This window comes from Neopelma chrysocephalum, unplaced genomic scaffold (genome assembly GCF_003984885.1).
Source record: "Neopelma chrysocephalum unplaced genomic scaffold, ASM398488v2 Primary Assembly neopelma1_209, whole genome shotgun sequence".
NCBI lineage: Eukaryota > Metazoa > Chordata > Aves > Passeriformes > Pipridae > Neopelma > Neopelma chrysocephalum.
Window position 1 is genome coordinate 564,457 of NW_020897871.1, and position 14,933 is coordinate 579,389.

The 14,933-nt window shown below is 48.6% G+C and overlaps 1 protein-coding gene across 6 annotated transcripts in view; it reads left to right on the forward strand.

The window, feature by feature from the left end:
• Positions 1–13,139, forward strand: part of LOC113977214 (formin-like protein 5) — a 23,719-nt gene extending 10,580 nt beyond the window's left edge. Inside the window, exons 1-7 of one of the 6 annotated variants that reach the window (XM_027703125.1) lie at positions 6,072–6,182; positions 6,464–6,535; positions 7,419–7,490; positions 7,578–7,676; positions 8,128–8,235; positions 8,775–8,949; positions 9,471–13,139. In XM_027703125.1, coding sequence (XP_027558926.1) covers positions 6,086–6,182; positions 6,464–6,535; positions 7,419–7,490; positions 7,578–7,676; positions 8,128–8,235; positions 8,775–8,949; positions 9,471–9,723 — 876 coding nt within the window. In that variant the 5' untranslated portion in view covers positions 6,072–6,085 and the 3' untranslated portion in view covers positions 9,724–13,139. Of the gene's footprint in view, positions 1–6,071; positions 6,183–6,463; positions 6,536–7,418; positions 7,491–7,577; positions 7,677–8,127; positions 8,236–8,774; positions 8,950–9,470 lie in introns of those variants that run through there. The other 5 variants (XM_027703124.1, XM_027703126.1, XM_027703127.1 and 2 more) reach the window with 5 other exon arrangements.
• The last annotated feature ends 1,794 nt before the right edge of the window (positions 13,140–14,933 follow it).

Below are 14,933 nucleotides of genomic sequence, written 5' to 3' on the forward strand. Positions count from 1 at the left end.
TCAGTCTCTCCCCCTCTCTCATTCCACAGTCAATCCAATGTACTCATCAGCTGCTACTCCCACATGGAACATCACTGTCCCTCATTTATTCCCATTCAGTTCTCTGGTGTCAGACATCAGCTGCTGCCCCTTTTTCAGCTTGTCAGTGTTTGATCTTGTGCTGTCTCATTCTCCTCCTCTTTTATGTCCCTTCTTCTCTGCCCTGTGATCTTATAAACACAAGTACCAGGAATAATTACATTAGATTGTCTCCTTTCTAACTTCATGTAATACTCCTTTTATCCACAGGCCAAGACTGAAAAAGGAAATACTTTGGAGTTCAATTTCTTTCAGTGTCTCCAAGACAGGAACACAGATTTCCACATACTAGGTAAAATCTCTTGGTATTAAAATATATACAGGAGAAAAGATTTCAAAATTGTTCACAAAGCACAGGAAGGCTAGACTCCTCAGGTGAGCCACCCACTCCAAAACCCCAATTCAGACTCCCAGGAAATATGCAAGATACCCCTTCTTTGATGTCTGTATTAACAGGAAAGGGTTTAGTTGCAACGAGTTTTCCCTGAGGAAACAGAAGAGGTGGATGGACACTGGTAACTAGCAAGAAGAGGTTCTAAAATTCTTCACCATTTCCTTAAAGCTCAGCTTAGCTCAGTTCTGTCTGCAAGGCTGACTTTATTTGGTTAGAAATAAGTGCCACTCTGGTTGCCCAAAGGCAAAGCAGGGCTTTGGCACAGCAAGAGAAAAAAGCACAATTTTCATGCAAGCTCGGTTGGTGTGGCCCCCCACAAGCACCCCCAGCCTGGGTGACAAGCCAAAGCACAATGAGGGGGCTATGGAGAAGAAAGAGAAAAAGGAAAATGAGAGCTGAACCCAAAAAGAAATTACAAGTCTTCTGTATAATTACAAGTCCTTTTGCTTCTCCCAGGCTTCATCAAAAGAAATGTGACCAGCAGGGTGAGGGAAGGGATTCAGTCCCTCTGCTCTGCCCTGTGAGACTCCACCTGGAGCCCTCTGTGCAGCTCTGGGGCTCCCACACAGGGAAGATGTGGAGCTGTTGGAACGAGTCCAGAGGAGGCCACAGGGATACTCCCAGGGCTGAAGGTCCTCTGCTCTGGAGCGAGGCTGGGAGAGCTGGGGGGGTTCACCTGGAGAAGAGGAGGCTCTGGGGACACCTCATTTCACTCCACTAACTTTTCCTGGTACTGAATAATGATCAAAGAAAACGAGAGCAAAGGAGGTTTCTGAGTGAGGAGAAACTCAGAAAATCAGCTCAGGGAACTCCACATCCACGACTCAAGACTGTGGTATCTCTGCTGAGGGCAGCAGATCCCCAGGAATTACATCCCTCACCCTCTTGTGGAGCCTACAGATAGACATCAACATTTTATTAGCTTACAAAACCTTTACTGCAATCAAATCATGGCAGTTAATGTTACTATGGGAAAACTGTACAACCTTCTTGAAGCATCTACTTAAGAAGAGGTTCAGGTCAGTTCATATATGCTGGCAGTCAGCAGCAGTAAAGAAGTATAACAGTTTAAAAAACCCAACAGGAATATTGTAGGAATGTTGCCAGCATTAGATTTAGCTGTGAGTTAGTGATTAGTTGCTGAATTTCTCCAGCCTCTGGCTGGAAAGGCAATAAAGCAAACTCCCTTTTTATTGGTATGGTAAAAATTAAATGGGACATTGTGCATACGAATCATGTGCATTAGTTTTCCTAGAGTTAAAATCCCTTTCCTGGCTAGTTCTAGCAGAAGGAAATGTGTCAAGAAGCAGCAGTTTGTGTTGAGGCCACATTTAGTGTCTCAGCCACTAAAGATGCTGTTACTGAGGTTGTCTCTGATTTTATAGCCAGGAATACTATGAAGTCCTTCCTGCAGCTTCCCTTCTCTCTAGTGGAAAATTAACCCCCTGCACTTAAAATTACCCCAGCCATCCCCAAACCTTCTCTTTCACTGCAGGAACTGCAGCTTTCTAGCAAGTTGTGCACCGTAGTTGACCTGCTGATTTAGTTTTGAGGGGTTTTCAGGCAGGTGGTATGACAATAAAATTTCACAAGAGAACTATGAAGTATCTGAAATATGCAGTATGATGTTATTTTCTACCTCAAATATTGCCAGCACATAGCTTAAGGAAGAAAGGTTTTTGCCAACCATCATAGAAGAAAAAAATCAAAATGAAAAGAAAGTTAATCTAAACAAGCCAGCATATTTCTAGCAAGAAAGCAAGAAATCACAGTTCATCTCTGCTTCTAAAGCCAAGCTGGTCATATCAAAGAGGGGTGGTATCTTTTTCCAGCTCTCAATAGATGTGTCTTAACTTATAAATGAACAAAAAAAATACCACACATGGAAAGTTTTCCACAGATTAGAAAAACAGATAAATAGACAGACAGATAGGTATGGATGCACTTGCCTGTATATGTTTGCATAGAAAGGGAGCGGGGACGTAGAGTATGTAAACTTTTTCTTATTTAGCTTTCTGTTCCCAAAGCAGCTATTTTCACAATCTGTCATTCACTTCTTCATTAATGTCCCATATATGAAACATTTCGACTCTGTTTTATAGGAATACAAAGATCTCAGAAAGCTGTACTTTTTAATGTTCATCACTTTTAGTGCTCCAAAGCCACACAAACAACCTTCTCTCTCCCCAGCTCTTACTACGATCCTTTGGCAAACATCCCTGAGGACAGGTAGAGTTATTTGGGAAATGCTTGGCTTCATCTGGTATTATTTTTAGTGATATAAATGTACATTGCTTCAAGCTTCACAGGCACAGCCTTGATTTGTTGTTCACTGCATGGATGCCCGTGTGAATTAAAACAATGTTTGTGAAGCAGCTGAAGAGCTCAGACCTTGAAGACTGAAATTCCTGGGAGGAGGAGGAGGAGGAGGAGGAGGAGATGTCGATAAGATTTAATGCCAAGAATAAAGGGAAGATGTTGCACATATCAATAAATCTGGGAGGAAATGCTGTAGGTTGAATATGATCATCTGCAGACAATATTCAGCAGCAGAAAGCCTCAAAGTCACCGTGGTGAGAAGTTGACCCTCAGAGATGACTGGATGATGTGGAGTTCTTGTAGTCAATATGAGTAACAACGTTAGATTAAAGCCCTAAAAAAATAAATGAATGTCATCATATTTGTGTAAAATAGTCATCACACATCTGTCTGCATGTATTGAATTAGAGTTATTTCATTATTAAATGAATAAAACATCTCAAAACATCATCAAATGCCTTGATTTTCAAATTGCTGTTATTATAAATCACACCTATAAAAAACCAGAGACCAGGTTTGGTGACGACTGATGTAAAGATTTCTGGGGCAAACATTGTGTTTCTCTGAGCTGCATGTAAAACTCTACCACCAATTCTGTCACCCCCTTGTGAGGAACCTTTAGGGCTCCTCACAGGAAAAAGAATGTCATGGCCTGTGCTCCCACCCTCCAGGCACGATCTGAAGACAGGGACAACGAAACAGTTTAATTCAGGAGATTTAAAAAGCAGTGAGACTCATCTCTGTTCATCAGCCTTTTTCACTGTTTTTGATAAATACTCATTTTTAAGTAGCAACAATATGTCAAATTCACAAAAAGCAAAGCAGATGCACAGAAAAATCTGTAAGGTCTTGTGGTACAAGATGTTTTATTTTACACACCTCTTCAGGTGTCTCACTCAAAAGAGAAGGACCATGTATCCTGTTGACACCCTATTGATATTCTGACCTTCTTTACATTTATATTCTGGCAGTTGAACTCTTTCAATTTGATTTTCTTTTGAAAAAAGAAATTGGTTTTGTGCAATCATGAACATGGCAGGGCTTTATATTTTTGGTTTCCGTATTTCTTAAATAGCTTCAGATATTTTTAATGTTTTCTGAACTGTAATATTTCCAAAAAAACAGATTCCAAAACCAGTTGGATTTGGCCCAACTTCTGAAGCAGAAAGCACTTTCTTGTCCTCCAGTTAATTCAACTTCAAAAGAAACTGAGAAAACAGATGGTGAAGTGGGAATTCTGACATACGGAGCAGACAAAACTGCCACCACAAATGGTAAATTCTGCTTGGAACTATGGCCTTGATTTGAAAAGGTAGATTTAATCTTTGCTCTGTGTCAAGGACTAGTTTGAATAAGCCTAAAATAAAATAAAATAAAATAAAATATTTTGAGGGACTTTGAGAGATCATGCAGAGAAATTAAAATATTGTTTCCTAGCAAAATAAGTTCTGTGGTGATTATCATGCTGCCATTTAAAAAAAAACTAGGAATGAACAAATAATATCTTGCTAGCACTGAATGCCCATCCTACCTGTACTTAACTAGGTACTGTGTCAATAACATATCCTAAATATGAAAGACTGCATACATAAGAAATAATGCATTACTTCTGCTTATTTATTTTAACAAACTGATCCAATTACTATTCTAGTGAGTACTCACAGAAGAAGTGATGTACCAAGCTCCAGGCCTCTTACACAACGTACAGAAATGTCTGGATATTTAGTCAAAGTTATATACATGCCAGAAGTATTGTATACTACACCTGTCTTCAAATGTCATTTAATTACAGAATATCTCTCTACAGTCACAGACACCAGGATTAATCACTCAACACTTTGCCTCACAATGTATCAGTCTTAATTGCAGTGAGATTAGAGCAAATCAACACTGTGTGAATGGCAAGGAGAATTTGCACGTGAATAGCTGAATATGTTCCACACAATAATGGACAAAATTTGCCTTTATTGGGAAGAAAGCAGAGATGGAGAAGTGCAGTATTTGGTTTTTACCCAGCTATAAACAGGATATGGAGAAGCTGTAACAACTTCCCTCTTTTACAGGACACAAGTGCTGGGACAGCCAATAGTGCACACCCATGAAGGGATCTTCAGGACATTCCTTCCCTTCTTAACACAGAATGGGCAGCAAAATGCTGGCATTTTCCAATTCATCTGAAATGTGTTCCTCTCCTTTTTCTCCTTGAACACGCTGTCTGTGGTTTGCAGACCTCACTGTTTGGTCCCTCAAGCCTCTCTCAGCCCATCACTAATGGCACAACTGCCGAAATACAGGTGCCAGCATCACCACCCCAGGAATTAATACAGCCCTACTTTGATGGTGCACAGGAACATAGAATGGTTTGGGTTGGAAGGGACATTTGAAGGCCACCTAGTCCAACACCCTGAAGTGAGCAGGGACATCTTCAACTAGACCAGGTTGCTCAGAGCCTGAGCTTGAATGTCTCCAGGAATGCCAGGGTTTCACCACCCACAGCATAAAAAACGGTTTTTATATCTAGTTTGAATCTTTTATCTTTTGGATAAAACCATTACCCCTTGGTCCTGTCACAACAGGCCCCACTAAAAAACTCTGTCCCCATCTTTCTCACAAGCCCCCTTTGAGAACTGAAAAGTTGCAATCAGGTCTCCCCAGATCCTTCTCTTCTCCAGGTGAACACCTCCAGCCCTCCCAGCCTGGTTCCAGAGCAGAGGGGCTCCACCACTCAGAGCATTTTTGTGCCTGCTCCCGACCTGCTCCAGTAGGCCCATGTCCTCCCTGCGCTGAGGGCCCCAGAGCTGGATGAGCTCCAGGTGGGGTCTCACCAGGGAGGAACAGCGGGGCAGGATCACCACCCTCGAGGTGCTGGGCACACTCCTTTGGACTCAGCCCAGGGTAAGGTTGGCTTTCTGGGCACTGAGAGCATATGGCCAGGGCATGTCCAGCCCCTCATCCACCAGCTCCCCCGAGTCCTTCTCACCAGGAAGATCCACCTTCTCACCACTTGATCCCTTCATCCCTTCATCCCCCAGGCTCAGCCCTGGGTGGGACTGTGTGGCAGCCCTCGGACAGAGCTGCCCGCCGGGACGTGCTCCCTCCCCAGGAAGGCAGATCCTCACCCTGAGCTCCATCCCCACACAACCACTCCCTGGCCATGAGGTCACAGCAGGGCCCTGTGGTTCCACACCAGCCAGGACAACATAACTCAGGCCCCGACCTTGATTGTGGTTGCAGCAGCGGTGTCAGGACAGTGGCAGCGACAGCAGCTGCGAGACGGTGTGAGGGCCAGGGGCCATGGCCCTTGCTCTCCGCCTCCTCCTCCTCCTCCTCCTGGCAGTGGCCCTGCACGCCAGGGCTGCCCAGGCTGCTCCGGTGCCAGCACGGGGAGCAGGTGAGCCGGCGGCCTGGGGCACCTTTCCCGGGCCAGCGGGCTCTTCTCCCCGGGAAGCGTCGGGGATGGTTTTCCCCAGGGCTTTAGCCAGGGTTTCCTGGGTGCGGGAGAGAGCCCCGAGGGGCCCTTGGCTGCTCCAGCCGCTCCCCCAGGGATGTTGCACAGGGCCTGGAAAGACTGTGGAGAGCAGCCAGGAGCCAGCCCAGGGTGCCACAATTCTCTGAGGCAGGAGGGGATCCTTGCATGCAATGGAAACGGTTCCCATCTGTGCTTGCTTCTAGATGAGGGTGCTGGGGAAGATTCCCCCGCAGATTGGACAGATTATGGTTTGGATATTTTGGGACCTACTGGAAGTAAGTTCTCAACAACTCTTTCCTTGAAAAAGTAATCCCTGTCAATGTGGCAAGAGCTCATTCATGTGCCATTTTCCTTAAGACCCTCTCAGGGTTGCTGGATTGTGACAATCTTGGCCTGTTCTTGCTCAGGCCCAAGAGAGATCCCACAGGATCCCTCTCAGGGGGAGCTTTTAATCTTCTTTCCCTGGCAATGCCAGTTGCTCCCTCCATGGCCGCTGTGCAGACACAGAGAAGGGCAGAGAGGGAAGGGGCCGGGCCCAGGGCTGTGCCCGGGGGGCTGTGCCTGGCGCGGCTCCTTTGCCGGCCCCTCGGAGCCGGAGGTGCTCCCGCTGCGGCTGCCAAGCCATGGCCCTGGCTGGGGCTGAGTTTGGAGCTGGGGCAGCTCCAGGGAGTCCCTGGTGCCCTGACAGCTCTGCGTGGGGCTCCTTTGGTCCCAGCGAGGGGCCACTGCAGGCCCGTGGGAGCTCTGCCCCTGCTCCTGAGGGGAGGGCAGAGATGAGGGCCCCGCAGGGATCCCGTTGCCCAGTTGCTCTCCCTGCCCCTCCAGCCTGAGGGAGAGTCTGGAACTGTGTCACGGGACCTCTTCTGTCCTGCCCTTCTTTGCAGCCGAGCCTGGGGGTGATGGTGATCAGGAACCTGGAGTGGGGCCCAGGGCTGAGCCTCTGGAAGGTCGTGTGGGTACGTCAGGGCTTTTCCCCCTTGGAGAGCTGCCAGCTCAGAGCCCAAAGTTGGGCCAGCCGGGCACCTCTGCAGGGGACAGGACAGAGACCTGCCCGTGTGTGCCCTGTCCCTGCGGGATCCCCTCACCCCTCCTGCGCCTCAGGGCTGCCCGTGCAGAGCCCCAGAGTTGACACAAGTGTCTCTGGCTGTTGAGTTACAGAGCTGTCCACAGGGAGGACTTTTCCAGCTCCTGTGCTGGTTGCTCCACGCTGGTCCAGCTCACATGGCATGGGTGAGTAGTCTGTCCCTGCTGACCTCACAGGCTCAGCTCCGGTTTTCTCTAATCCATTCATGTCAAATGCAACTACTTCCCATTCAGGTCCTCCAACAGGCAAGAACCAACCTCCAGGTGAAAAGAAATCCCAGGAGGCAATGGAACTTCTGGACAAGATGCTGAGTGAACTGGAACAACGGCGAGGTGGGTCCTTTCCCTCATCCTGAGCCGTGAGACTCCTCAACCGGGGGCTTTAGATCCACGTGTGGACGGGCAGTGGCTGCACAGCGGGAAGGGATCCATCGCAGCCTCGCTGCCCCGCTGCTGCTTTCCCGCCTTGTGGGGCTGTTTCCCCGCCTGGCCTGGCTGCAGCTTCTCCCCGGCCTCTGCAGGAAGGCCTTGAGCATCCCCTGACCCTGTGCCCCAAATGCACCACGGGCCCTGCAGACCAGGAGATCCCCTGCAATTGCCTGGTCTCCCGGCAGCTCTGGTGTGGCGGCTGTTTGGAGGAGGGAGTGCCCCGACCCAGCCCCAAAAACCCGGGGGTTTCCCTGGACCTTTCCCATGTCTTTTATAAGCATTGCCTCCTGAAGATGCCACCTCCCTGATGAGGATCAGCTCCATCTGATCCAGCTGTCCCTCTTGCTTTCTCCAGAGATGGACCGAGAGGCTGTGCTGAAAGCGGTGGTTCCAAAAGAAATAAATGACTCTTTGCCAGAGTCCCCTGAAGGAAGGAAGGCAATGCCAGCCACTGGCAAGCCGGGTAAGCTGAAAGCGTGACGGGTTGGAGGCATCAGGAGCATGTTCTGCAGCCCCTGGGAAACGGGACTCTGGCCCCAAGGTCCCTCCCGCTGCAGCTGCTCCCGGAGCTGGCCCTGAGTCTGGAGAGGCCCAAGGCACCAGAGCAGCCCAGAGCGGGATCCCTCCCGCCAGCCGAGGGCCGGAGCGCTCCCTGGCTCCCACCCCGGGCAGGGGCTCACGTGTCTCCTGAGAGGGCCTGACTCCGTCCCCTTGGGCTGTGGGAGCTGTCCCGGGGCAGGGAGGGATGGGGCTGGCACTGCCTGCTGCAGGGATGGGTTGTGTGCATGTCCCTCAAAGGAGCGACTGCTCAAGCAGCTCCGCTCCCCCCGGGCTCTCCTCCCGGCCTTCTGGGTTTGCTTTGGTGGGACAGCCTGTCCCCAGGGCTGGGAGCCTCCAGGCACCCACACTGAGGGAAACAGAGAACGTCCTGGCTGTGTCCAACGTGCTGTCAGCTTAGCAGGGGTGCCCAGGATGGGCTAACGCTCCAAATTGCTCCCGCAGACGTGGTTGGCAAGGCAGGAACACAGGACCAAAAACCCCAGAGCGTCAGGAAGTTTCTATGCCCCCAGGACGTGCGCAAGCACTGCATGGTGGGCACAGTGGTGGTACTGTTCACTGTGCCTCTGGCCATGATCTTGTGCTATGTGGGGATCCGGTGGTGGATTGACAGCAAAGAGTAAGTTGATTTTCCCTCCCACAGCTTCCTTTAGTATCTCCTCGTATCCATGGAACATTCCCAGTCTGGCTGCTGTGGAGCGACCAGTTAGTCCTTGGCCAAAGAACTCTGCTGAGGGTTCTGCTGCTGTCCAGTGCTGTCCTGGCCTCTCAGCTGCTGGGCCTCTCCTGGGGAGCCCGCTGGGACTGGAGCCAGTGCTGGCTCCAACTGAGCCTGCCTGGCCAAGAGCAGTCCCAGGAGGACGGGCAGAGGCCAAGCAAGGTGGGGAGGGGGAGGAGAAGGAGAGGGGTCGAGATTGCCCTTGGAAGGCAGACGTGCCCTGGCGCCCGCTCCTGCCCAGGGACCCTGCCCAGAGCCATCCCCCTGCTCGCTGGGGCCTTGAGGGGCAGGTGTCCACCGGGGCCAAGGTGTGCCAGCAGCTCCCCCGTGCTGCTGAGCCTTGCCAGCTCTGGGCCCTGCTGGGCAGCAGAGTCCCTGTGTCCCCCCTGCAGCTGGGCCTCAGCCACCTCCTCTCTCCACAGGCGCCCAAAACCCCAGCCAGGACTGCGCCGCTCCCCTTCGCCTCCAGAGAGCCCCAGGAACGTCCATTTGGACACGTCTCGGAGAGGGGCTCAACACCAGCAGCCCTACAGAAAACTGGAGCCCCAGCCCTCTGTGCCTCCCCCACGCCCTCCCCCAATTCCCCAGCCGCGGCGGCAGGACCTGCCCGACATCCCCCTGCCTCCTCCTCCTCCTCCTCCTCCTCCTCCGCCCCCCCCAAGCCTGCTGACCTAGTCCTGCAGCCAGGACTGAAAGGGGCTTGGGCCCACCAATAGCTTTGGGCATCTGTTCTTCTGTACAAATAGTATGTGTTACCCATAAGCCAGGTTCAGTTTCCATATTGAAAACCTTCAACAGGAAGGGCTGAAGACTCCTCCCGTGCCCTGGATTCCTTTGCTACTTTCATTTTTGTACAGCTGGGTGCTGGCTGAGTCTCCTCAAAGAACTTTATTTGCGATAGCTGAAGAACAGAAGGAAAAGAACAGCAGTCTCCCCTCTGTCTGCAAAAAAACATCTCAGCAGAAATTAAAATGCCAATGGAATAAAAATATGACTGTCATGAAACACTTTGCTGATGGATAAAAGCTTCAACATTCCAAGGTGTATTCCATGAACAAGAGAACACATGGATCCCTGTGTGCCATGCCCATATCCACCGCTGCCTTCAGGCATGGGGTTGGTAAATCTCCTTCAGACAAACACAATGAGAGCTCCTGAATTTTGCACAGGAATCTGAAAAGCACATAAAAGCCCAGAAGGATCCAAGTCTTGAAACGATTCAGCTTGGTGCTCCTTTCACACCTACACCAGCTCAGGACCCAAATCCCAACAGCCAGTCTTCCACTTCATCCCTCGGATCACAGGAGCTGTGGATATACCTGTTGGACACCTACCAGGCTGGGCTGCACCCAAACTGCAACACTTCTGTTTTAAACACATCTGTGAGGAAATAAAAGGTTGTGGGCAGTGTGTCACACCTTCCTGCATGCTCACCCTGCAGGCAGGAGACCTGTGTCTATGTCTTCTCCAAGGCCTTGCTGTACCTGCATCTTCCGACCCCAGGAGCGAGACTGGGCGAACCACCAGGGCTGGACATGAGGCAGAGCACAGGGACATCTTCTGCTCTTTCTGTTGAACCTCCACCACTGTGAAAGGAGTTTGAGACTTGCTGAGCTCAAGAGGAAAAAAGAGTCTTAAAATCTGCCATGGTTTATTAAAAGTGCATGAAGAGTCCCAGCAAGCAGTGAACAGGACACACAGTCCCTGCTCGATGGCAGAGCTGAAACCATCAGCTCCTCACTCACAGCTCCTCTCAGGCAAAGGCTCAGGGCTGTCAATCCTCAGCAGTGCCCAAAAACCTCGGAATAACAAGGAGCAGGGGACATCCACACTCTTGGTGTCACCTTACTCCACACAGCACCCTGCCCAGCATGGCATTTTGGGGGACTGTGCACTAAGATGTACAACTTGCCAAGGAAGCTGATTCTGATTTTCCAGGGATTTTAGGTTTTAGATGTCATGAGAACTAACACAAAATGCATCTCAAAACCAAGACTGAAGCCTTCACCACCTTCCTTGCATCTGCTCTTTACAGTCACTGCACCTCCATTCCTTCACCTGTACACACAAACTTACTAATCTCTAGTATTTAGGGATATCCAGGAGAAAAAGTGCTCTAAAAAGGAAAAACCTAAATCATACGTGTTTATCCTGAGAACCTATAATCTAATTTACAGCAGGAATTAAGGTGGCATCTATGTTGTAGAAAGAAAACACTTTTCTGAAGTAATTTAGATACGCACTCTTAAGAGGAGTCAACACCTTGTAGCAGAGGCTCAGATCACATCTGCTCCTTACAGCCTGCACAGGAACTTCTGCCAAAATCATCAGCTAGAGAAACAGAAAGCCAGGAGTAAAACTAACTGAAGCACTACAAGCCAAATTCTGGTCCCACTTATCCTATTGTGAATTTCCCATTTTCCCCCTCCATTTACTTTGAAATTTGTTCATAAAAAAGAAATATTTACCCTATGAGCACTAATAAATAAACTTGAAAGCAGTAGATTTCTCTTTTCCAATTACTGCAGGAGAGCCTTTAAACTGTTCCAGATGCTGAATGACTAAGAGATGTCAAATACAACACCTGGTTACTGAGAACTGCAGCTGTTTCCTCTGCAGACTACATAACACATCATTTCTTCCCTTTAAATAGTTTATGCCAAGACAAAGAGCACAGTCTAAGGTAATATCACTCAGAATAAAAACCGAGTTGCAATCAGGTCAGGACTTTTGTTTACCCCTCTGGTTTCCCGTCATCTCCACAGCAAGAAGGGTTCCAGAGACTAGTTCTTGTCTGGTTTTAACAAAGATATTTTCCTTACTTTAGAAGCACCTGAAACTCTTTCCTGTAGCCACTCAATATGCTCTTCATGTCCCTAAGCATATAGAACACCTTTCCAGCCTTTGGCACAGTTTCTCAGCAGTACCTCCACGCTCCTGGATGCACACCTGAAATCCTGCCTGTGCAAGCACTAAATGAAGCCACGCTGGAGGCAGGAGCAGGACTCCAGGGCACGTTGGGATGTTCATTTTCCCTTCTTTGTCTCACCATACACACAGAGCACTCACAGTACACTAGACCCAGCAAACAAAAAGACAACACCCAACATTTCTGGAATTGTAACTTCAAGAACACGCCAGGAACATCACTGTTCACTAATGTTATTGTGACTCTGCGCTGAAGGTCCTCATGAAAGCAACTGTTTCAGAGCCAACAGTTTTTAAAGGATCAATAACATCACAGTATGGCTGTGTTGGAAAGGTTTGGAAAACAAATTTTAGGTACTTAACACTACATTTTCACTTTTCTCCTTAACAGTAGGACAGAGTCTGGAAGGAATAAAATATATTTTTTACTGCAATAAAGTGATCTTTCTGGCAAGATGAGTATCTTCCACAGCCCCACAGTTCTGGCTGCCTCTGTGCACTGACCAACAACTTGCCACACAAACGAGACCAGATTATTGATATCCTGGAATGCCAGACATAAATGCAAACTGTGCTGATCCTCAGTCCTATGAGACACCTATGAACCATGGAATAAAATATAAGTATGGATAACTTAATCTAAAGTCTATTTCTATAAATGTAGTTTATATCTCTTAACTAACCCCACGACTACCTAATACAATTAAAAACATCAATGAATTGCCAAACAAGCTAAAATCTGAGCATGGCACCTTTTAGCCTCTTATAATAAAAATATCCAGTTAAGTGGATATTAAAAAGCAGCATTTTAATATACTTCTAATTTCCACCTGTTCCCACAGCACTGTAGAAAGAGTAATTTTGCTCAGATCCTGCTTTTCCATCAGCTCTTTCTAAAACTGGAACTCCTTCAAGACAGTTTCATGCTCAATTGCACTTTCAGAACTGGGAACAACTTAGTAAAGAAAAAGTCCTCGATTCCTTGATAAAATGCTCCTGTCTCTCTAAGCAGCTTTAGAGAGTAAGTCAAGGAACAGGCAAATCTTGTCTGGGTTGGGAGTAAAATCTTAGTCTTGCTATAGTTGGGAGTAAAATAAGAGTCATTGCAATTACACTGTGACAGGCTGTTGTGTACCTCTGGTATCAGAAGTATGGACAAAAAGGTAAAGTGTGGGGCAATTCACAGCTTAGTTTTAAAGAAAAGCAGGCCAAGGGAAAGGAAAGTTTCCTTTTACCAAACACAGCCCCCTTGTCACAGAGGGGCTGAAGTGACAGAGTTTTCTCTGGTCCAACTGCTTTCACACTTGTCTCATGTTTAAAAGTCTGGGGGCAGGTGGTTGTTTTTTAAGTAAACATGATGTGTGACCCAATTGCTCACAGTCAGAGCTTTTCCTGAAAAATCAAACAAAATCCAAGAGCCAAAGGTTTGGGGTATTTTGCTGGTATCAAGAATCTGCCTTTTCTCAGAGACGAAACTTTGGTGAAGGTGAACTGATCTCATTCTGGCATTCTCATGTCCCTGTGGCAGTGATAACACAGAAAGCCAAAGATTTGCCGTGCCATTATGCCCTTTGCTCGTTCAAACCAGAAGCCCTTCAGATGAACAACAAGGAATTCAACAGAGCCCCAAATGTTCCCCAGTATTCCCAATGATGCCGCTCTTCCATCCAGAGACACCACCAAGACACCCAACTGGAAGCCATAGGTGCTAAGCACAATTTACACTGACAGGTTTATAGCCTGTAAGGATTCTGGCAGCTTTTAAATCAATTAGGTCCATTTGGTAAATATTTTTACAATGAAACTAGCCAGGCCAAAATAAGTTTAGATCGTTGCATTGCCTAAACTCTGGGCCCTTGATGCTTTAGCTGGTGTTTGGTGTCAGTGGTTTGATGTGAGTGGGTTTCCACAGTATCTGCTAGAAACATTCAAGGTTTATGGTTTTCTCTTTCCTGTCTCTCTCTGGTGCTGCATTACTGGGGCATTTTGACTCGAAGGCAATTTCTTGCATTAACAATACTAGACTGTGAAAAACTCAAGTTCTATAGGTAAACACGGCTATGAGAGTGAATAAGGAATATATATGCATCCAATCACTCCTCAAGTTGACCAAAAATATGTTACAAGTTATGTATCACTTCAAACAGGAAGAAAATGGGACCCAGACTTCATTCACCACTGTGCCCTGTCTGGGCTGTTAATGGGGTCTGTTTGCACCACCCTGACTGTGCCACCATATTCAGACCTTGGGCACAGCTGGTGCCACTGTCACTTGTGGCTTGTGGCACATCCCTTCTGTGGAGGAGCCCTGCTCGTAGCTGCACTCAACAACACAGGTCCTACTCCACAGCCAAGAAGAGACTAAAATCACTGCTTTGGAAAGCTCGGCCGTTTGAACCAGTCTAACACTTACTCATCTCTGTCACAGAAGACTCAAAAAACACATACCAATATCATAAAGTCACCACATCTACAGAGATGAGGAAGCCTGAGTGAACAGAAAGATGATTGTCTTTTAAGCACGTTAGTTTAGTTAATTTAGTGGAACCACTCAGTTACTTGTCAGACTGGATTCTGCTATCCTATCACTTTGCTCGCGTTAAAGAGGAACCAGAGGTACATTAGTTATCAAGTTAGAAACAAACTTGGAACTCAGGCTCGGCTGGAATCCTTTTCCCGACAGGCAAACGGAGCAGGGTCGCACCTGCCCGCTCCGCCTGAAGCCCTTTTCCTGACAGACAAAGCCGAACGCGGCTCCCGCAGAGAGGCGAGCCTGGAGCTCCGCGTGGGAACAGCCCGGCCCCTCTCCCGTCCCGCCCCGCCGCGGGCGCGGAGCTGTGTGGGGCCGTGCGGGGCTGTGCGGGGCCAGGCGGGGCTGAGCGGGGCCGAGGGGGCCGGGCGGGGCTGTGCGGGCCGGGCGGGGCTGTGCGGGGCCGGGCGGGGCTGTGCGGGGCCGG